The sequence below is a fragment of the Acipenser ruthenus genome, chromosome 1, assembly GCF_902713425.1.
Source record: "Acipenser ruthenus chromosome 1, fAciRut3.2 maternal haplotype, whole genome shotgun sequence".
Lineage (NCBI taxonomy): Eukaryota > Metazoa > Chordata > Actinopteri > Acipenseriformes > Acipenseridae > Acipenser > Acipenser ruthenus.
In genome coordinates, this window is record NC_081189.1 from 94,132,689 (window position 1) to 94,151,710 (window position 19,022).

Genomic DNA, 19,022 nt, shown 5'->3' on the forward strand with positions numbered 1-19,022 from the left:
CAGTCCAGATGACAAAACTTTGTTCTCGTGCATGATGAAAGGGTTGCATATCCATTTGCTTCCGATGCGATGGTTTTCAGCTTTTGGAAAGTACTCCTTGAATTTCAATGAGAAGGAAGCAAGATGGTTTGACACAGTGCTCGTCAACATTGCTGTTTTATCCAGCTCAAGTGTTCCTTCTCCCATGGCCTCAGCTAAAGTCAGAAACAGATCTTAAATGTTTTATTCAGCTTTCCTCCTCCATGTCAAAAGTTTCTGTTTAAACGCCCACACTTTATCTGTCAGACGAAATGTGCTCAACTCCTTACCCTGGTTTAGTTCATTCATCTGTGAAAAACTATCAGCAAGATATGCAACCAAATACATTCGATCATCACTGAACATTTCTGCCAGGGCAGGTTTCTTTTGTAACAGAAACACTGAGCTCATTTCGAAGTTCATAGACACGATTGAAAACCTTTTATCTTGATAACCTCTGTGTGCAGTAGCAGCTGCGTGGGCTCCGCTCCCATCTCTTCACACATCCTTGCAAACAAGCGAGTGTTCAGAGCGTTGGCTCTGATAAAATTTACAACTCTGACGGCATGGTTCAAAACTTCATGAAGACACTCATTTTCTTGGTGGCTAGCATTTCGCAATGAATGAAACACCAAATCGACTGACAGTTCGGAGCAACTTGCTTCACTCGGGTTACCAGGCCTGAATGACGCCCGGTCATTGTAGCTGCACCATCTGTACAGATATCGTAACATTCACGCCAATCAAGACCACATCGATCAAAGTATTTGTTCAGAACGCAGAACGCCTCTGCACTGGTTGTCTATTGAGGAAGTTCAAGACAGGAGAGAAACTTCTGCAAAATCACCGTTATCTTCGAATCTAACATACACAAGAAGTATTGCCTTATTCGCAATGTCTGTGGTTCATCTAGCTGCAATGAAAAATACTTTGGCTTCTTTACCGTTTCGATGAGTTGATTTTCAATGTCTTCTGCCATATCAGAGATTCTTCGGACTACAGTGTTGTCAGAAAGGGGGATTTATTTTTTGGCAGCTTCCTCTCCCAGCATTTCCTTGCACATAGCTTCTGCACAGGGTATTATTAGTTCTTCTCCCAGTGTAACCTAAGGAAGCGTGGTAGGATGCCTTTAACGCGGCAGTACTGATTCTGCTGCTTCTCCACACAATCCTTGTGTTTTAGTGCTCAGGTGGCACAACAATTTGGAAGGTTTTATGGCTTCACTACTTAAAACTCCACACGCAACACATTGTGGCAGCAGCACGTCTCCATGGTCATCAACTGTAAACCTGAACTTCAAGTAATCGTCATCATAGTTTCTTGTGAAAGATGCCTTAGAATCGACAACAGGACAAGATTATGGTCCATCATCCTCTTCTGAATCACTATAATCACGTTTCGCTGGAACTGGATCCTTGGTTACAGCTTTGAGGAACTTGTCCATCAAACACTGTTTTTTTTTAGACATACTTTAATTTAAAATGAAATTCAATGGTAAAAATAATAATCATTTAGTAATCTGAAAGCAAAAAAAAATAAAATGTGTTTTTCTTGAAACCAAGTCAGCTATTTCCACACCTCACGGTTTCTGCTTTGCATGATAAAATGGGTACTGATCAGCTTTTTACATAGGGTCTCACTGCGTCTGCGCCCACAAGGCGGCATGCAAGCTGGGGAGTGAGGCCTATGTGCTGATTGTGCTCCTTAGCTAAGCGGCTGCCACAATGTGTTTTGTGGGGAGAAATGATTTGAAATGAAGCCACGAAACTTTTTGAGCACATTGTGTTGTGTCTGGATACGACTAATACAAATAAGCTGATAAAATGTATATTATGTTTTGTTTTTACCTGAATATATATATATATATATAATTTAACCTGCCAAAAATAAAACATTTTTCTTCCAGCTTAATTTTATTTATTTGTTTCTTGGACCTCTGCCACAGCCCGACAACTTTGGCTCCACCGGTTGAAAAGCGCTGTTTCAGAGGAGAGAGGAGGGAGTTTCAGAGGAGAGAGGAGGGAGTTTGAGGAGGGAGTTTCAGAGGAGGGAGGAGGGAGTTTTAGAGGAGGGAGTTTCAGAGGAGGGTTTATGAGGAGGGAGGAGAGAGTTACAGAGGAGGGAGCACATAATGATTAATTTTTGCCTGATGTACGAAGATGTCCTAATGTGGACCCCGTACTGGCAGAGGTTGGACGCGAACCCGGGACCTCCCGTTTTGAAGCACAGTGCTGATACCACTGTACAAAAGAGCCAGGCTCCCTTGCAGGAGCACATATCGGGCTTATGTCTTAATGTTGTAGATTGTGTCACCTACCTGCCCTGACCCCTACCCCCGTGCACACCTCAATATATATACAGTACACTCTCGCTATAATGAATCTGTTGGGGTCCAAGCCTTTTGTTCATTATAACGAGGGGTTCATTATAGCGAAAGGACAATCAAAATGAACGATAAACTGTTTGAGTAAGTTAATGAGATGAGATTGTGAGTAAAAGTAGAATTACATGTACCTGTTCGTCTCATGTGTACAATATTCTTCCGTTGCTTTATCCTATTCGTTAAAGACTTTCAAACGATCAATATAGTTTCCAGCATTTTTGCAACATGAAATTATTTTTGTTTCAGAGGCATAGTTACCCAGCATGTGCTTTTTCTTAAGACAAAAGAGCTGACTTCACTGCGGAGGTGTCGTCCTGCCGACCGAGATGTTGACAGTGCGTGTTTATATTATCTTTTTTTTTTTATTATTATTATTTTATATTGGGGTCCAGAGGCCAGGTTCATTGTAATGAAGGGAGTCATAGCGAGGGTGTACTGTGTGCGTGTGTGTGTGACAAAAGCATGTGTGCAGTTAAAACATGAGAAAAACCACAAAGTGATTTCTATAATTTCTCATTATTCTATTTAAAGATGTAAATTAAAGTAGAGATTCTGCTTTATAATAAAACCACAAATTACGGTATTACATAACATGCATAAATCAAAAATAACATGCAAAAACTAATTTTAATACTTTGACAAAAGTATTTATGCACCCTTACATTCATATTTTTTGTGCCCACCCATTGCTTCCTTTACAGCTTGCAGTCTTTTTTTGTATTTTGAAACCAGTTCCTAGCATCTTCCCGGCGATATTTCTGCTCATTCTTCAACACATAGCCTATAGCTTTGAGTTCTGCAATCAATTTTGGTTTCCTTTTTGCAACAGCATCTTTCAAGTCAATCCACAACATCTCGATGGGATTCAAGTCTTGGGACTGAGATGGTCAATCCATAACTGTAATCTTCCTTTTTTTCAGAAATTCCTTTGTAGACTTTGCAGAATGCTTAGGGTCATTATCCTGGGTCAAACTTCCGTCCAATAAGCCTTTTAGCACTGGGTAACAAATGAGAGTGCAACATTTCTTGATATTTTGTAGCGTTCATTGATCCTTCTACAATACAAAGGTTGCCAGTGCCTGAGGAAGAAAACCAAGCCCATACCATCACACAAGCTCCACCATGTTTAACACTGGACATGATTAACTTTTCTTTAAATTCTACTCCTCTGTTCCTCCAAACATATTGTTGCTTTCTTGGTGAAAAAATGTCTATTTTGGATTCGTCTGACGATAAAATTGGGTATTGAGTATTCAATGGAAAACTCCAATCGCTGTCTTTTGTGTATTGTTTTTAACAAAGGTTTGCATCTTGGTTTTCACCCATGGATATTCATCTTGTTAAGGTATTGCTGAATTGTTCGCTTGTGATTTTCTTGACCATCTTCTCTGAATTCTTGTGTCAAATCTTTTGCAGTAATCAGAGGATTTTTCTGGGCTGCTCGAACGATTCTTCTTCCAGATTTTGCAGAAATCTTTCTTGGTCTTTGTGAACAGGCTGGCTGTAGGAGTGACGTCAGGCCAGAAAGAAACACACAGACAGGCAGTACTGGCAGGTGAAACTGAGATGCTGCAGCGCTCAGTGTTTTATTAAACATACAGAAAAATAAAAGGTTGAACAAAAACAGCACTTTGAGCCAAAATAAATAGACAAACAAAAACAGACTAACACTAAACAAACAGTGGACGAACAGACAAACAAGTACAATGCTGGTGCTTCCAGCACGTTGTAGCAATTATTTATTTTCTTACTTTTTATTCTCCTCTCCACACCCGTTCTCCACTCACGAACACACAACCCCAAGTGAGTGAAATGTACATCTATATATACTATTGTGCCGGGATTCAATTACTAATTAATTATTCACTTGAATCCCAGCACGTTAACTAATTTGTGCAATTCCGTGCTCACATACTATTACATACTTTAAATACACGTGAAGTGTTTGTGCAATCCCCGTGCCTAAATACAACTATATATTTTAAGTCACTCGTGCTACACAGACCCATTTATATCCTGTGCAGCAATATCTATACACCAACATTAACACTCCACATGCAACACAGAACACATACACACCTGGAGCTAGTTGCAGTAGTTCCTGTTTTCCTGTGTTTGTCAATAGTAACCCTGTAGCCGGATAGCTTGTGGGTGATGTCAGACCAGGAAGAAGAAACCGAAAACAGTACTGGGGTTGAATGCGCTGGTGCATTTAATTGTAAATAAACAAATAAAAGGTTTAAACACAAAACAAAACACTTTTCCAAAACATAGCGATTGTTTATTATTATTTATTCTTCCTCTTTACCTCCCGGCTCTCATTCCACCTCTGAACACACCAACCTCGTTCAGCCAAAGCTGCACTTTTTTTATATTGTGGCATTCGACTCAGGTTTCCTCATACGCGTGGTCAACAGCCAGTTTGTCAGTAATCACTCACTGCTGACCATGCATTCTCACGATTTTATCTGGTTGGTGCATTTTAACCCCATCCAGGCTGTAAAACTATAAAACAGTGTTTAAAATAAACACAAAACAGTACATTTAAATCATAGTATAAATTTACACAGGGGCGGGGGGTACCTACACAGGGCTTTTCAGTAAACCGTAAAACTTTCTGCTATTTTTCTGGTAGTTTCTCCTTTTTCGTTTAGTTGTATTACTGCTATTTTTAGATCGTTGCTGTACCCTTTATTTTTAACAATTTTTGTTGCTTTTTTGAATCACAAATTTCCAATTTATTTTCAGCACTTGATGATTTATGTATTTATTTATTCTATAATTATCATCAGGTGTTGGTTTTCTTTCACGAGAATTGTCAGTAATTAGCTACGAATGGGTTTCATACAAAATATGTTGATTGCCCAAATACTTTTGTACAATTAGTTTTTGTATGTTATGTAATAATTTGTTGTTTTATTATACATCTGAATCTTTGCTTTAATTTATATCTTTCAAAAGAACAATTAGAAATGATAGAAATTGCTTTCTTTTCCCCTAAGCTCAATAGGAAAGTAAACACTACAATATTATATGCGTACCTATGGCAGTGTTTTGTAATTCATTTCTTGTTTTATTTCTAGATTCTCTAAAGCAGTGGAGGGCTGATGGCAAAGTGGCTGTGTGGCTGCGTATACCAATCCTCCACAGCAGGTTTATATCTGCGGCAGCCTCACAGGGCTTTGCCTTTCACCATGCCGAGCATGACTGCTCCACACTCACCCTGTGGCTGGGAGAAGGGCCTAGCAGGTTACCAGGATTTGCTACACACCAAGTGGGAGTTGCAGGTGCAGTATACAGTAACACACATATAGTGTTCCGTGTTTTCGGTTTGTATTTAAAAAAATGTCCAGGAATTTTTCAGAGTTTATTTTACATGTATTAAAATAGGGATAAAATTGGTAAAAAATTGTTTATAATTGAAACATCGGTAAAAATCGGGGTGGGGGGGGGGGGGGGGGGGAATCTCACACTTTACACCTGGAATATGATGCGTAGCAGTTCTGGTTTCTGGTTAGGTTTAATGTCCCTGGCATGTCAAATAAAGCACAATCTGTGCAAGTCGAAGCCACATTTTCCCAAGTTAACTGGTACTTTGCGAACGTTTGGGCAATCGATGAGCTGACGGAAACAGTATTTACAGAAGGTATGAACATGACATCAGCACAAAACAAGCCATGTTTATTCGCCTTGAAATCATAAAAATAAAATAAAATTGACAGAACTGGGTGGTGCAAGCCATCGTAAGACGCGTCAAAAATCACACTGGACATTTACATCAATGCGTTCCATAAGTTTACCAACTAAAAGCATCACCATTTTCTGTTAAATATTTACGATTAAGATTGTCAGCGTTAGGCTGATGGACAGACAGTATTTTCGCACGAAGTCACCACTACATACCTCTGCAATAAACAGTGGCTGTCCAGCAAACCACAGTGCTCTGACAAACTCATTAACACAGTCATTCTGCGCTCTCTTTTTATTAAAGCACGTGTAAAAGCCGCATAATGGCTTGCTTGCCTCTCAGTTCACTTTCTTGTTTTAGTTTAATGTGTCGCTTATTGTTCAGTATGTTCTTTTATTGTCAGCGCGAACATGTTCCTCAATGCAGCAGTGTTTGCAGCGCTATGCATCCTCTGCTTCATCTGACCCACTTCTGCTATTTTTTGCTTTTTATATACTTCGAAACATTCATTTTCTTTTGAATATTCATAAACTGATTTACGTTTTCTCCCCATTCCTCATCCACTAAAAATATTATATTTTCGTGTAAGTATTTCAATTTTGTTTTTTATCAAGCTAGTAGTTACAATGTCCAGCAATTGCCACAATAATCAGACTTTGATTGGTCAACATAATCAGGTGATAGTGTGTTTGTGAAGTGACAGAGAACCACAGCTGAACGTTATTTGATCCTCTGACGTCTAAACATCTGCTGTATCCTAAGATACAGTGTAGGGCTGCTTATTACAATGTCGGAGTCAAAATAAAACAGCATTTTAATCAAATTATTGTGCATTTCCTAGAAAATAGTACTGGGATAATAGGGTATAAATCAGAAAAAAAATCCAGTTTAAAAAATGTTGTTCTACATGTGAAGCTGCACAGTAAGCCTGAGTTTGGGCCAGGTCGATTTAAAGCAGTTATACTTAGAGATAGTGATTACATTGATTGTTTTTTTGATTTAGTGGAACTAAAAACATCCTATGAGAATAATAATTGGTCCTGTACAGTACCTGTTGTTGCCAGGGTGGTTAACACTGCAGTGACATACTGTACAAATTCATATGACTTTATTCTTAGGCCTACGTTCCCTTCAAGGGGTTTGTGCTTGAAAGGGTCGTGTTCGTTGTGTGTTTGTTTGTTTGTTGTTTCTTTCCAGCTGATGTGACTTAACCATGCAAATCACATAATCATGTTATGGTTTGGATCCAAACACTTCCTAATACAGTCTCTAGTTGCTGCAGCTGAAAGGGCACAGCGGCCGTAATGGCCGGAAATAGACATACATTTTTAGGGTAATTGCAGCAATTCAGAAGGGCACCCACGGCAATTGCTGCATGGCCGGCATTCATTTTGAGCCCTGCGAACACATCAGCGTCTTTTCTAATGGCATAGTAAAAAGAGGCTTGTGCTAATAACAGGTAAAGGTTTGTTGAGGCACTGTTGTGTTTAAAGTTTGCCCATCTCCACCTGTGAGAAAGCCCTGTCTGTGGGAACCGCTGTTTGTTACTATATATATATATATATATATATATATATATATATATATATATATATATATATATACATTAAGCATTGTTGCAGGGTGCCCGCCCCTGTGCGTATTTTATGTTATATGTTGTGTATATGTATTGGTGCACGGGGTATAGCTTGGGTTATGGAGCACAGGTGTGTAGTGTGCAAGGTATATTTGTATTTGGACTAGTTTAAATTGTAATAAAATACCTTGTTTTGAATTCAAGTCATGTAGAACCCAACCTCTATCGAAATAATCAGACTAGACAACGTTTCTAGTGAATACAAAGGAACAGTTTTATTAGAAATAAAACTAAATAAAGGAAAGATTAAAAGTGCAACACTAAACTAAAATAAAGAAAGGAAGAATTAACTAAACTAAACAGGACAGTTCAAACGACAACACCCCCCTCCCGCTGGTTGATCAGCGATCCAACACAGTCTATGTGAGATTCCCTTAAGGTTACAACTGCATTCCTGACAGCTATTTAAGACGAAGGTTAGTCTTAACAGGGGTATCGTTAGTCACACAAATATTTACTTTCGTTAATATTTGATCCTCGTTAAATCAGTCTCATATATATAATTTTGGTTCAGAAGGCAATTCTCACACTTGCGAGATAAAGACGCTCTTTGCGTCCAGACAACCTATTGAGAATGATCTGTTCTCAAGACAGCTAAATTTGGATTCTAGCCTTAAATGATAATTGCCTTATGAAACTCACATCAACTTGCATAAATCACATACAAACAAAATACTGTAGTGTTCATTAACTCAAAGCATGAATTGAAAGCAATAATACTTTTCTTACATTCCACTTAAAACAAAGCATTCATTTTACTTTAAGGTCTGCTTATTAGAGATTTTATTACAAGTACTTTTTAGGATTTTAGACGTCTTACGCAGCGGACTCCCACGCCAAGGCAAACACTAGAATAGTTATCTTGTATTAGAGTGTCTGAAAACGGTATCTCTGTTCCAGCTAGTTGCAGGCTGGATCTCCAGATTGTCACAGTTCAAAGGACTGGTTTGTGTATCAGAACCTTGGATTTCGTGTCGGGAGCCCTGTTTGAGTGTCGCGCTCATACTTTTGTAATGTTCTCTTTACCCCTGTGATTGGATAGTTTGGTTATTTTGGGCGGTGCCTGAGTCCATTTGGAGTGTTACTTATTGGTTGTTCTCGTTCCGATGCAACCCCTTGTTCTCCATTGGTCAGCTATTCCGCCCCCTGTCGGCTGGATTTATGTGATGGACTGGTTCCTCTTAGGTGTCAAAGCACCCAGAACTATCTGGCTTCCAGCACCAAAATTGTTATTCAGCGATCGTGAAGATAAGCTATTTGTTCAGCAGTTAGTTTATGACTCTTTTTAAAAGCATTCTTTGTCAGTGGGGGAGTTTGTGACCAGAAACCAAGAAGACACAGAGAATGGTTTAAGATTCCTCCTCTGTATATTTCAATTCTGTTACTTTCACACAGAATTATATTATGACCCACTCTGATGCAACAGGTGATTTAAAATGTATATTTGTATTTAGGCACAAGGATTGCACAATCACTTCATGCGCAGATTAAAGTGGGTATTTGTATGTGGGCACGGGGAGTGCACAATTAGTTCATGTGCAGACTGTGCCAGGATTCAAGTGAATGATTAATTAGCAATCAGGTCCCAGCACAGCTGTAGATAAGTCACAAATGGCTCACTTGGGGGTCGGTGTGTTCAGAGGCGGGACGAGAGTTAGGAGGTAAGTTAAAGAGAGAGAGAACTTGTAAGTAATAATTGCTACGCGTGCTGGTTCGACACCAGCACAATACTTGTTTGTTTGTTTGTTCCGTGTCTGTTTTGGCCACTGTGTCGTTTTGTTTCTGTTTTGTGAAAACTGTTTGTTTATTAAATCTGTGTCCGGTCGTCTTCCAGGTCACCACACAAGCCATCTTGTGACAAGCATTCAAATAGTTTTTTTTCCAGGTACAGTATTATATATATATATATATATATATATATATATATATATATATATATATATATATATATATATATATATATATAATAAAATATACAGTAAATCTGTAATCCAGCACACCACTGTCTAATCTGGAACTGTTTTCTGGTCCCAAGCGATGCCAGTTTGTACAAGTTTTTTGTATAATACAAGAATATCATAATAATAATGTATTTGGCTTACAACAAACCTGAGTGTTGTTTAAGCTGTGTTTTATTAATAAGGTAATGCTTGCAAAATTGCTGTATCAGTATTCCAGAAAATAATATACTCCACAGGACCTTGTCAAAAACAAGATAAAGTGTATTCTCAAGAGCTTTATCCTGAAAAAAAAAATCCTAAACAAACAAAGAAAAAAATCCTAAACCTGTGTTTAGTGCAATACAGTATCCCCATTTACCGCTATCAAATATGTGTTCAAAAATAGATTTTTGGTCATAAATGGAAGTTAAGAAATTGTACAGCAGAGGGCAGGCTTTCATATGGTCATTTAGTTCAGAGTTTAAATGGGCATGTTAGAACATGTTTTGAGCTGTGTATAAAGCAGCAGTTAATTCTGGAGGTTGTTTATGTGACGTTGTTTACATTGTTCATCTTTAAATTATGTAAGGTCATCCTCTTGTGGTTAACTTCTCTTACATCAGGAAACATTATAGCATTCCGGGGCCATTAGCATTACTTGAAACATTCAACATCTGTTCTCTAACCAAATATTCTAGTAAATGCGTGTTTGTCAATTTTTATCTAACTTTGTTGCTCCAATATTTCACAGCTGTCTTGTTTGTGTGCAACAGGACTTTAACAGCAAGCCCACACTGTACATTTTCCAGGACTTTAATATAATACAGTATCTGTTACTCAGAGCAAAATAATTGCCTTTTAATTTGTTGTTTGTGACCAGTCTTGAACTTGCAAGTAAGTAAAGTTTATTCAAGTGTTGAAAGTTGTTAGATTAAATAACTTTGATTATCCAGCCATCCTCCTTCATAGAATAAATACAATGCTCAATGAATGTTTTTGTATTTCTTTGGAAGTTGTGGTTTTGTACTTCATGTTTGAAACCCCATGCACCGTGTAATGACCTTACATGAAATGAATACCAATACAAAATATTACTGCCATGGTATCCTGGCTGGCAGAAAAAAATAGTAGCCCTGCTCATTCACAAATTGAGGTTGATATTTAGGCTTCCAGGCCCATAGGGCTGGGAAGCCTATTGTTATTGCTGTGTTTATTATAAGGCTTCCAGGCCCATAGGGCTTAAAGAACTTATGTCGTAGGTCACATGGCTTGGCCGCCATATTGGATTGAAAAAAAACATTTTGTCTAAATGTAAAAATTGGTCTTTCGAAAACAACTTATTGCAAAGTGCTGAAAGTTGGTATAGATGTTGAGGGATAGTCCAAGATTAACTGATGTTCATAAGAAGCTGATAGGCTGTGTGGTATGACGGCCACGCTGCATGATGTCAAAATTGCACGGTACAGACGTCATAATCACAAACTACAAAGATCTTCTCCCAAACCGCTAGTCCGATTGAAACAAACCCAATGGCACATATGATCATAGTGTGGTTGTCTTTAAACGGTGTTAAAGGGAAGTTGCTACAATAAAAAACATGGCGGCCACGTTGGATGAGACCATCAACATACAAAACTGGCCAAGAAAACCTTCGTCTCTGAAATCTCTTGTCCGATTGAACCAAAATTGGCACACATGATGCTAGTGTGGTTGTCTTTAATGGTTGTTCAAGGGAAGATGCTCCAATAAAAGAAAAACATGGCAGCCACATTAGATGACATCATCAACATACAATACTGGCTAATAACGCCTTATAGAGTGCAGATAGATTCATGGTTACTATGGAACACATATAGTAACCCATTTATGCTCTGTAAAAAAAATGTCATTGCCCGTGACCTCTGACCCCTCCTAAAGGTCAAATGTAAAACTGGCTTATAACTCCTAAGAGAGTGCAGATAGGGTCATGGTTACTACAGCACACATATAGTAACCCATGTATGCATTCTGCACTATTTGCTAAAGTGTTTAGTACTGGTACTGGCATTCTGCACTATTTTCTAAAGTGTTTGGTACTGGCATTCTGCACTGTTTGCTAAATCGTTTATTACTGGTACTGTTACTGGTACTAGTACTGGAAGCTGTAAAGTTGCTGCCAACTCTAGTTCTAACTGCTTATATGTTTAAAACATATACAATGTATTTATATGGTTCATTTAATAGGTGTTTACCATTTTATGTCTTGTTTTTGATGCACTGAAATGGGATTTTATACAGACTAGTTACTATAGCAGGTAAATTCACTAGGGCACTTTCACACCTAGTTCACTTGCAAACTAACTCATTTTTTTCAGATTTGCTTCGGTTCATTTCACAACAGAAAAATGAATGCAAACTTCAGTTTCTTTTAAAGTGCATTCAGATTAGTTTGTTTGATTCACTTGCAGCCAGAGTCCTGCGCGGGTCCAATTTTTACAACCCGCTTCTGCTACTACAGGACCCGTCCCGCTTTAATAAGACCTGCAACCCGACCCGAACCTGCAAGTGTATCTGACTCTCACGCTCTCACATTCACACACATATCTAGTATTCTCCAAAGATTGATATTTATTAACTATCTCTACTTTACAATTCCTTTTGTGCACCAGTTGAAAGGGAGCTACACCTGTGCTTTCACAGAGATGATGTACCAGTTTTGTGGCATATACAAAAACATTATGACAGGTTTTACAAGCTGTCACATGTTCATTATTGTCATTCGCAAATAATACCAAAAGAATTCCACACTTCTGATTTACCTCTCAAACTGTTATCCACTATATGATATAAACCCTGCGCTATCTTTTGTTTCACCTTGTCCACAGACATTTTTAATATCAGCAAGCAAGATAAAACAATCTTGCGACGTATCAAACAAACAGCAGAACAACCAGAGAACACTGTTTAGTAAGCTGACTCCCTAATCACGTCCTGTATTGGTGCAGGAAATACACTGACCTTCTAATAAGTTATTTGGGAAAAGGTTACAGACGAGTATGCTGAAAGGGCACGCAAAACGTTTTTGGTGATTCAAATGCATACCCGCGCCTGACCCGAAAATTAAATTTTCTGACCTGAACCGCGAATAAGTTCACATTCCAACCAGAACGCGACCCGCTTTGCAGGTCACCCGCGGGTACCTGACCCGATGTAGGACTCTTCTTGCCAAAAGAGCATCAAGTATTTGTCAGAAAAACACTGTTCTTTTGGAGGAAATGTCAGAGACAATCCACAATTTAGATGTCATTGATGATGATGATGATGATAATAATAATAATAATAATAATAATAATAATAATAATAATAATAATAATAATAATAATAACTTGTTGGGAATGTTGTATGTGTGACAGTGTGGTGAGATACAGATGCAGCAGGAGCTGGTTTACTAAACTCAGGCTGAGCAGTGCAGATGCAACAGTGACTAATGTCTGTACAGACAGTACCACTTTGTCTTGGCACAATGTTTTCCCTGCGAGTGTATATTATTATTATTATTATTTATTTCTTAGCAGACGCCCTTATCCAGGGCGACTTACAATTGTTACAAGATATCACATTATACATTATTTCACATTATACAGATATCACATTATTTGTACATACAATTACCCATTTATACAGTTGGGTTTTTACTGGAGCAATCTAGGTAAAGTACCTTGCTCAAGGGTACAACAGCAGTGTCCTCCACTGGGGATTGAACCCACAACCCTCCGGTCAAGAGTCCAGAGCCCTAACCACTACTCCACACTGCTGCCCAATTGTAATATAATTGTAATAAAGCCTGATGTAATACATGTGCTAAATCATTATTCAATTGTCATTCATTACTTATTTGTTTGTGACAGTTTTGCTATTATGATTAAAGAACATGCTTGCTGCAATAGTAATTAAATCTCAAACACCATTACTAGCGTCATTTCATTGAATACCCCCTGGTTGCCCCAGCTAGTAAATCAGCCCCTGTGACAGAGACAGAATGATTCTTGGTGATAAATCTCCCTCCCGACCTGTGAGGGCGCTGTCTTAAAGGGAACAAGTGCCCTGGACTGGATGGCCAGACAATTAATTCCCAGGGTAAGGCGGAAGTCGGCCATCTAGAAAGGGGGCAGAGCTACAGTACACTAAATCATCAACCCGGAAGGGAAATGATGTGGCAGCTGCAGATTGGAGGAACGGTTGCGGTCGTTAACCAAGGGGTTAATTTAGCAGTGAACACAATCAATCAATTAGTGATTATGTAACACAATTTTTGTTCCTGGGTAGTAAGTGTTATTTCCTAATTGCTTATGCCTCAAAAGTATAGAAAATGGCTATTATTCCCCACAAACTTTGCTTTTGTGACCAGGACAGTGATATTTTGAAATTTACCTATTTCCAATGAGAAAACAGGCGAATTTGTGTCTTTCCGTTCACATAAAGTCAGAAAAAAACAACATATGAATCCAAATTAACATGTATTTATACTAAAGTAATACAAAAATGACTACAAAAGATTTAGAAGTGAGTAGTTTTTCGAGATTTACGATTATATTGTAAATCACTTTCACGAATCAGCCCCCAAATGTAGTCTCCCATCATGTTCTCATTATACTGTCCTTGGTAGCGGCAGTCCAGTATATCCTGGTGGAAGCGCTCGCCTTGCTCCTCCGAGTACGCTCCCATGTTCTCCTTGAATTTATCAAGATGAGCATCAAGAATATGGACTTTGAGGGACATCCTACAGCCCATTGTGCCGTAGTTCTTCACCAGAGTCTCAACCAGCTCCACATAGTTTTTGGACTTGTGATTGCCCAGGAAGCCCCGAACCACTGCGACAAAGCTGTTCCAAGCCGCTTTCTCCTTACTAGTGAGCTTCTTGGGGAATTCATTGCATTCCAGGATCTTCTTTATCTGTGGTCCGACGAAGACACCGGCTTTGACCTTTGCCTCAGACAGCTTAGGGAAGAAGTCTTGAAGGTACTTGAAGGCTGCCGACTCCTTATCTAGAGCTCTGACAAATTGTTTCATAAGGCCCAATTTGATGTGCAGTGGTGGCATCAGCACCTTCCGGGGGTCCACCAGTTGCTCCCACTTGACGTTGTTCCTCCCCACAGAGAACTCGGTCCGCTTGGAAGGGTCCACCATGCAGAAGTAGCAGTTGCTTGAGTGGTCAGTGGGTTCCCGCCAAATTCTTGGGATAGCGAACTTCATGGCTCTCTTTTCCCCTCTGTAACATCCTACAAAAATACATTTATTTCACCCATGACTAATGTGTAAGAGATTCTCGCAACATTTTTCATATATGATATATTTTTTCAATAACATTGAAAATTGTAAAACATTTTAAAATTAAAAACTTTTACAATTTTAAAAATTTTAACAAATTTTAGAACATAAAATTCCGAGCAACAATTGTCCATCTTACCTTCCAGAGTTTTTTTGCAGTGCTCGCAGGTGAAATGAGGTGCCCAGGGTTTGTCTTGATCCCCGACAGGAAATATGCCTTGTAGGCCTCACACATCTTAGCAGATGCTTCCACGGAGTACTTTTTGGCTCTTGTCTTGATAAATTGGCCACAGACATAGCAAAATGCGTCTGCCGTATGCTTGCAGCCTCTTGATGCCATCTCAGAAAAATGCAGATATGTATCCACTTAGGCAGCTGGAACTAAACTGAACTGGTGGGCTTAAGGCCCCTGTATTTATACTACTATTTATATTACTGGAAAGTTCTAGAAGTTACTCCAAGTTTACTCAGCACTGAATCTATCTGGAATGTTCTGGAAAATAGGTAAATTTCAAAATATCACTGTCCTGGTCACAAAAGCAAAGTTTGTGGGGAATAATAGCCATTTTCTATACTTTTGAGGCATAAGCAATTAGGAAATAACACTTACTACCCAGGAACAAAAAAAAAAAAAAAAATTGTTACACGGTGACAGGGGCAGATCTAGCCTGGTAGCTTGACTACATTTTTCAATATACACAAAAGGTTCCCTGTGACCCCACCTCACCTCAGCAAATGTATGTATAACATACTTTAAGGAAATGTTCTTTTTAGTGCAGTTTGGAACACATTTCCTAGTAAATTTAAGTAACATACTAAGAGTACAACTATAATAAACAATACTTATTCAAATATAAAAATAGCTTTTTTATAGCCATTTTTGTTTCCTTTTTCTCTATGAGCTGAATTCAACTCCCGAAGTACAGGTGTTTTAGTTTCTTGCATTACAGATACAAAATCATTGCCAACTATTATTGCTGCTTTGTGGAATTCTGATTTTTTTCGATGTTTTTGATGTTGTAACTGCTGAACCCCAGATTTGTAAAAGCCTTTTGTATAACCTGTTTCTCTGCATTATTTTTGATGTTTTTCTACCGAAAAGCAAGCAGTATATACAGTATTATTATTTATTTATTTATTTATTTATTTATTTATTTCTTAGCAGACACCCTTACCCAGGGTGACTTACAGTCGTAAACAAAAAATACATTTCAAGAATCACAGTACAAGTATTAATACAGTAGGCTATCAAATTCTGCAACGACAAAATCATTTTTTTCTTTTGTTTATTTCTATGATATACTTTGTTTAAAAAACTTTATTTTGTTTATTTCTATGATATACTTAAAAAAAAAAAACATTACAACATTTTACAGCTATTTTTCCTCATCTAACATCTTGTCCCATGATGGCTAACTGGAACACTACTGCAGCAGGGGAATCCTGATGGAATATATATATATATATATATATATATATATATATATATATATATATATATATATATATATAATTTGTTTTTGGAGGGCAACATTCTTTCCCTGCAGTACTCTCACTGAAATATTAATACATAAACACATTAACATGAGATTTATATATATATAGTACCGATGATCTCATATATAAGCATTTCATTTCTGTTGTTATAAACATATTTGTCAGTCTTCATGTTTTAATAGTTTTACAAATCAATGGATTGTGCATGTCCAATAAATAACTAATATCGCTTCTGTTCAAATCTAGTAAAAAAAAAAAAATAATGTATTTTTTAATATAGCTTAAATCTAAAAATAAATATGTAAAAATGGTAAATAGCAAACACTAGGTTAGCAACACTAAAATTGAAAAAATAAATAATTACATTTGTTGCCAGAGAAAGTTTGTAATGCTTGAAATGCTTCTAAGCAGTAAACTTTACGTTTTTTTTTTTTGTTTGTTTGTTTTTTTAAAACATCCCAACAAGTACATTGACCACGAAGTGTTAAAAAAGTAATGTGTAAAAGTAATGTTGTTGAAGCCGACACCCTGGGATCCTTCAAGAAGCTGCTTGATGAGATTCTGGGATCAATAAGCTACTAACAACCAAATGAGCAAGAATGGCTGAATGACCTCCTCTTGTTTGTAAACTTTCTTATGTTCTTATGTTCTTATGTATATTCCTTGTGTTTACTAATGACATGAACCTGTCTGAAACAAGCTCTTTTTTTGCCTGTGTCCGGCTCTGAGGTAACATTTATTTAAAAAGTGAAGTTATAGATTTGTCTTCTAACCATTAATCCTATATAAATACGTTTCTAAAATATGCTATCATTCCTTATTATTAATTATGCACCTTTTCCCCCATCCCCATTAGTGCAATGAATCACAAAATCACAAAGTCATCTTTGTAGAATAAGCAATAATTCATCTATTTTCACAGATTCTTTGCCTTATTCTATGACATACCAAAGGCATGCAAGTATACATGATAAAATAGCTTTTAATTTCATCACTTTTCAGGAGGAATGAAGCATTATTTCAATGAGCTGTAAGGGTACCAACAAATTTGAGCACGTCTGTATATATATACAAAGATATTCTAAAATGGCCTGGACACATTTGTTGGTACCCCTTAGAAAAGATAATAAATAATTGGATTATAGTGATATTTCAAACTAATTGGTTTCTTTAATTAGTATCACACATGTCTCCAATCTTGTAATTAGTCATTCAGTCTATTACTTGTACCATTGTGTGCAGCACACTGAACATGGACCAGAGAAAGCAAAGGAGAGAGTTGTCTGAGGAGATCAGAAAGAAAATAATAGACAAGCATGGTAAAGGTAAAGGCTACAAGACCATCTCCAAGCAGCTTGATGTTCCTGTGACAACAGTTGCAAATATTATTAAGAAGTTTAAGGTCCATGGAACTGTAGCCAACCTCCCTGGGCGCGGCCGCAAGAGGAAAATCGACCCTAGATTGAACAGAAGGATAGTGCGAATGGTAGAAAAAGAACCAAGGATAACTGCCAAAGAGATACAAGCTGAACTCCAAGGTGAAGGTACGTCAGTTTCTGATCGCACCATCCGTCGCTTTTTGAGCGAAAGTGGGCTCCATGGAAGAAGACCCAGGAGGACTCCACTTTTGACAGAAAAACATAAAAAAGCCAGACTGGAATTTGCTAAAATGCATATTGACAAGCCACAATCCTTCTGGGAGAATGTCCTTTGGACAGATGAGTCAAAACTGGAGCTTTTTGGCAAGTCACATCAGCTCTATGTTCACAGACGAAAAAATGAAGCTATCAAAGAAAAGAACACCATACCTACAGTGAAACATGGAGGAGGCTCGGTTATGTTTTGGGGCTGCTTTGCTGCGCCTGGCACAGGGTGCCTTGAATCTGTGCAGGGCACAATGAAATCTCAAGACTATCAAGGCATTCTGGAGCGAAACGTACTGCCCAGTGTCAGAAAGCTCTGTCTCAGTCGCAGGTCATGGGTCCTCCAACAGGATAATGACCCAAAACACACAGCTAAAAGCACCCAAGAATGGATAAGAACAAAACATTGGACTATTCTGAAGTGGCCTTCTATGAGTCCTGATCTGAATCCAATCGAACATCTATGGAAAGAGCTGAAACTTGCAGTCTGGAGAAGGCACCCATCAAACCTGAGACAGCTGGAGTAGTTTGAAGAGTGGGCCAAACTACCTGTTAACAGGTGCAAAAGTCTCATTGAGAGCTACAGAAAACGTTTGATTGCAGTGATTGCCTCTAAAGGTTGTGCAACAAAATATTAGGTTAGCGGTCCCATCATTTTTGTCCATGCCATTTTCATTTGTTTTCTTATTTACAATATTATGTTGAATAAAAAATCAAAAGCAAAGTCTGATTTCTATTAAATATGGAATAAACAATGGTGGATGCCAATTACTTTTGTCAGTTTCAAGTTATTTCAGAGAAAATTGTGCATTCTTTGTTTTTTGTGGAGGGGTACCAACAAATTTGAGCACGTCTGTATATACACACACACACACACACACACACTGCTGTGCAAAACTGCGTTCTGCCA

At 38.0% G+C, this 19,022-nt stretch overlaps 1 protein-coding gene across 1 annotated transcript in view; it reads left to right on the forward strand.

Moving 5' to 3' along the window:
* The window catches only part of nudt6 (nudix (nucleoside diphosphate linked moiety X)-type motif 6), a 41,385-nt gene that overhangs the window by 1,798 nt on the left and 20,565 nt on the right, over positions 1–19,022 (forward strand). Inside the window, exon 2 of the mRNA XM_034035129.3 lies at positions 5,485–5,688. Coding sequence (XP_033891020.2) covers positions 5,485–5,688 — 204 coding nt within the window. The remainder of the gene's footprint in view (positions 1–5,484; positions 5,689–19,022) is intronic.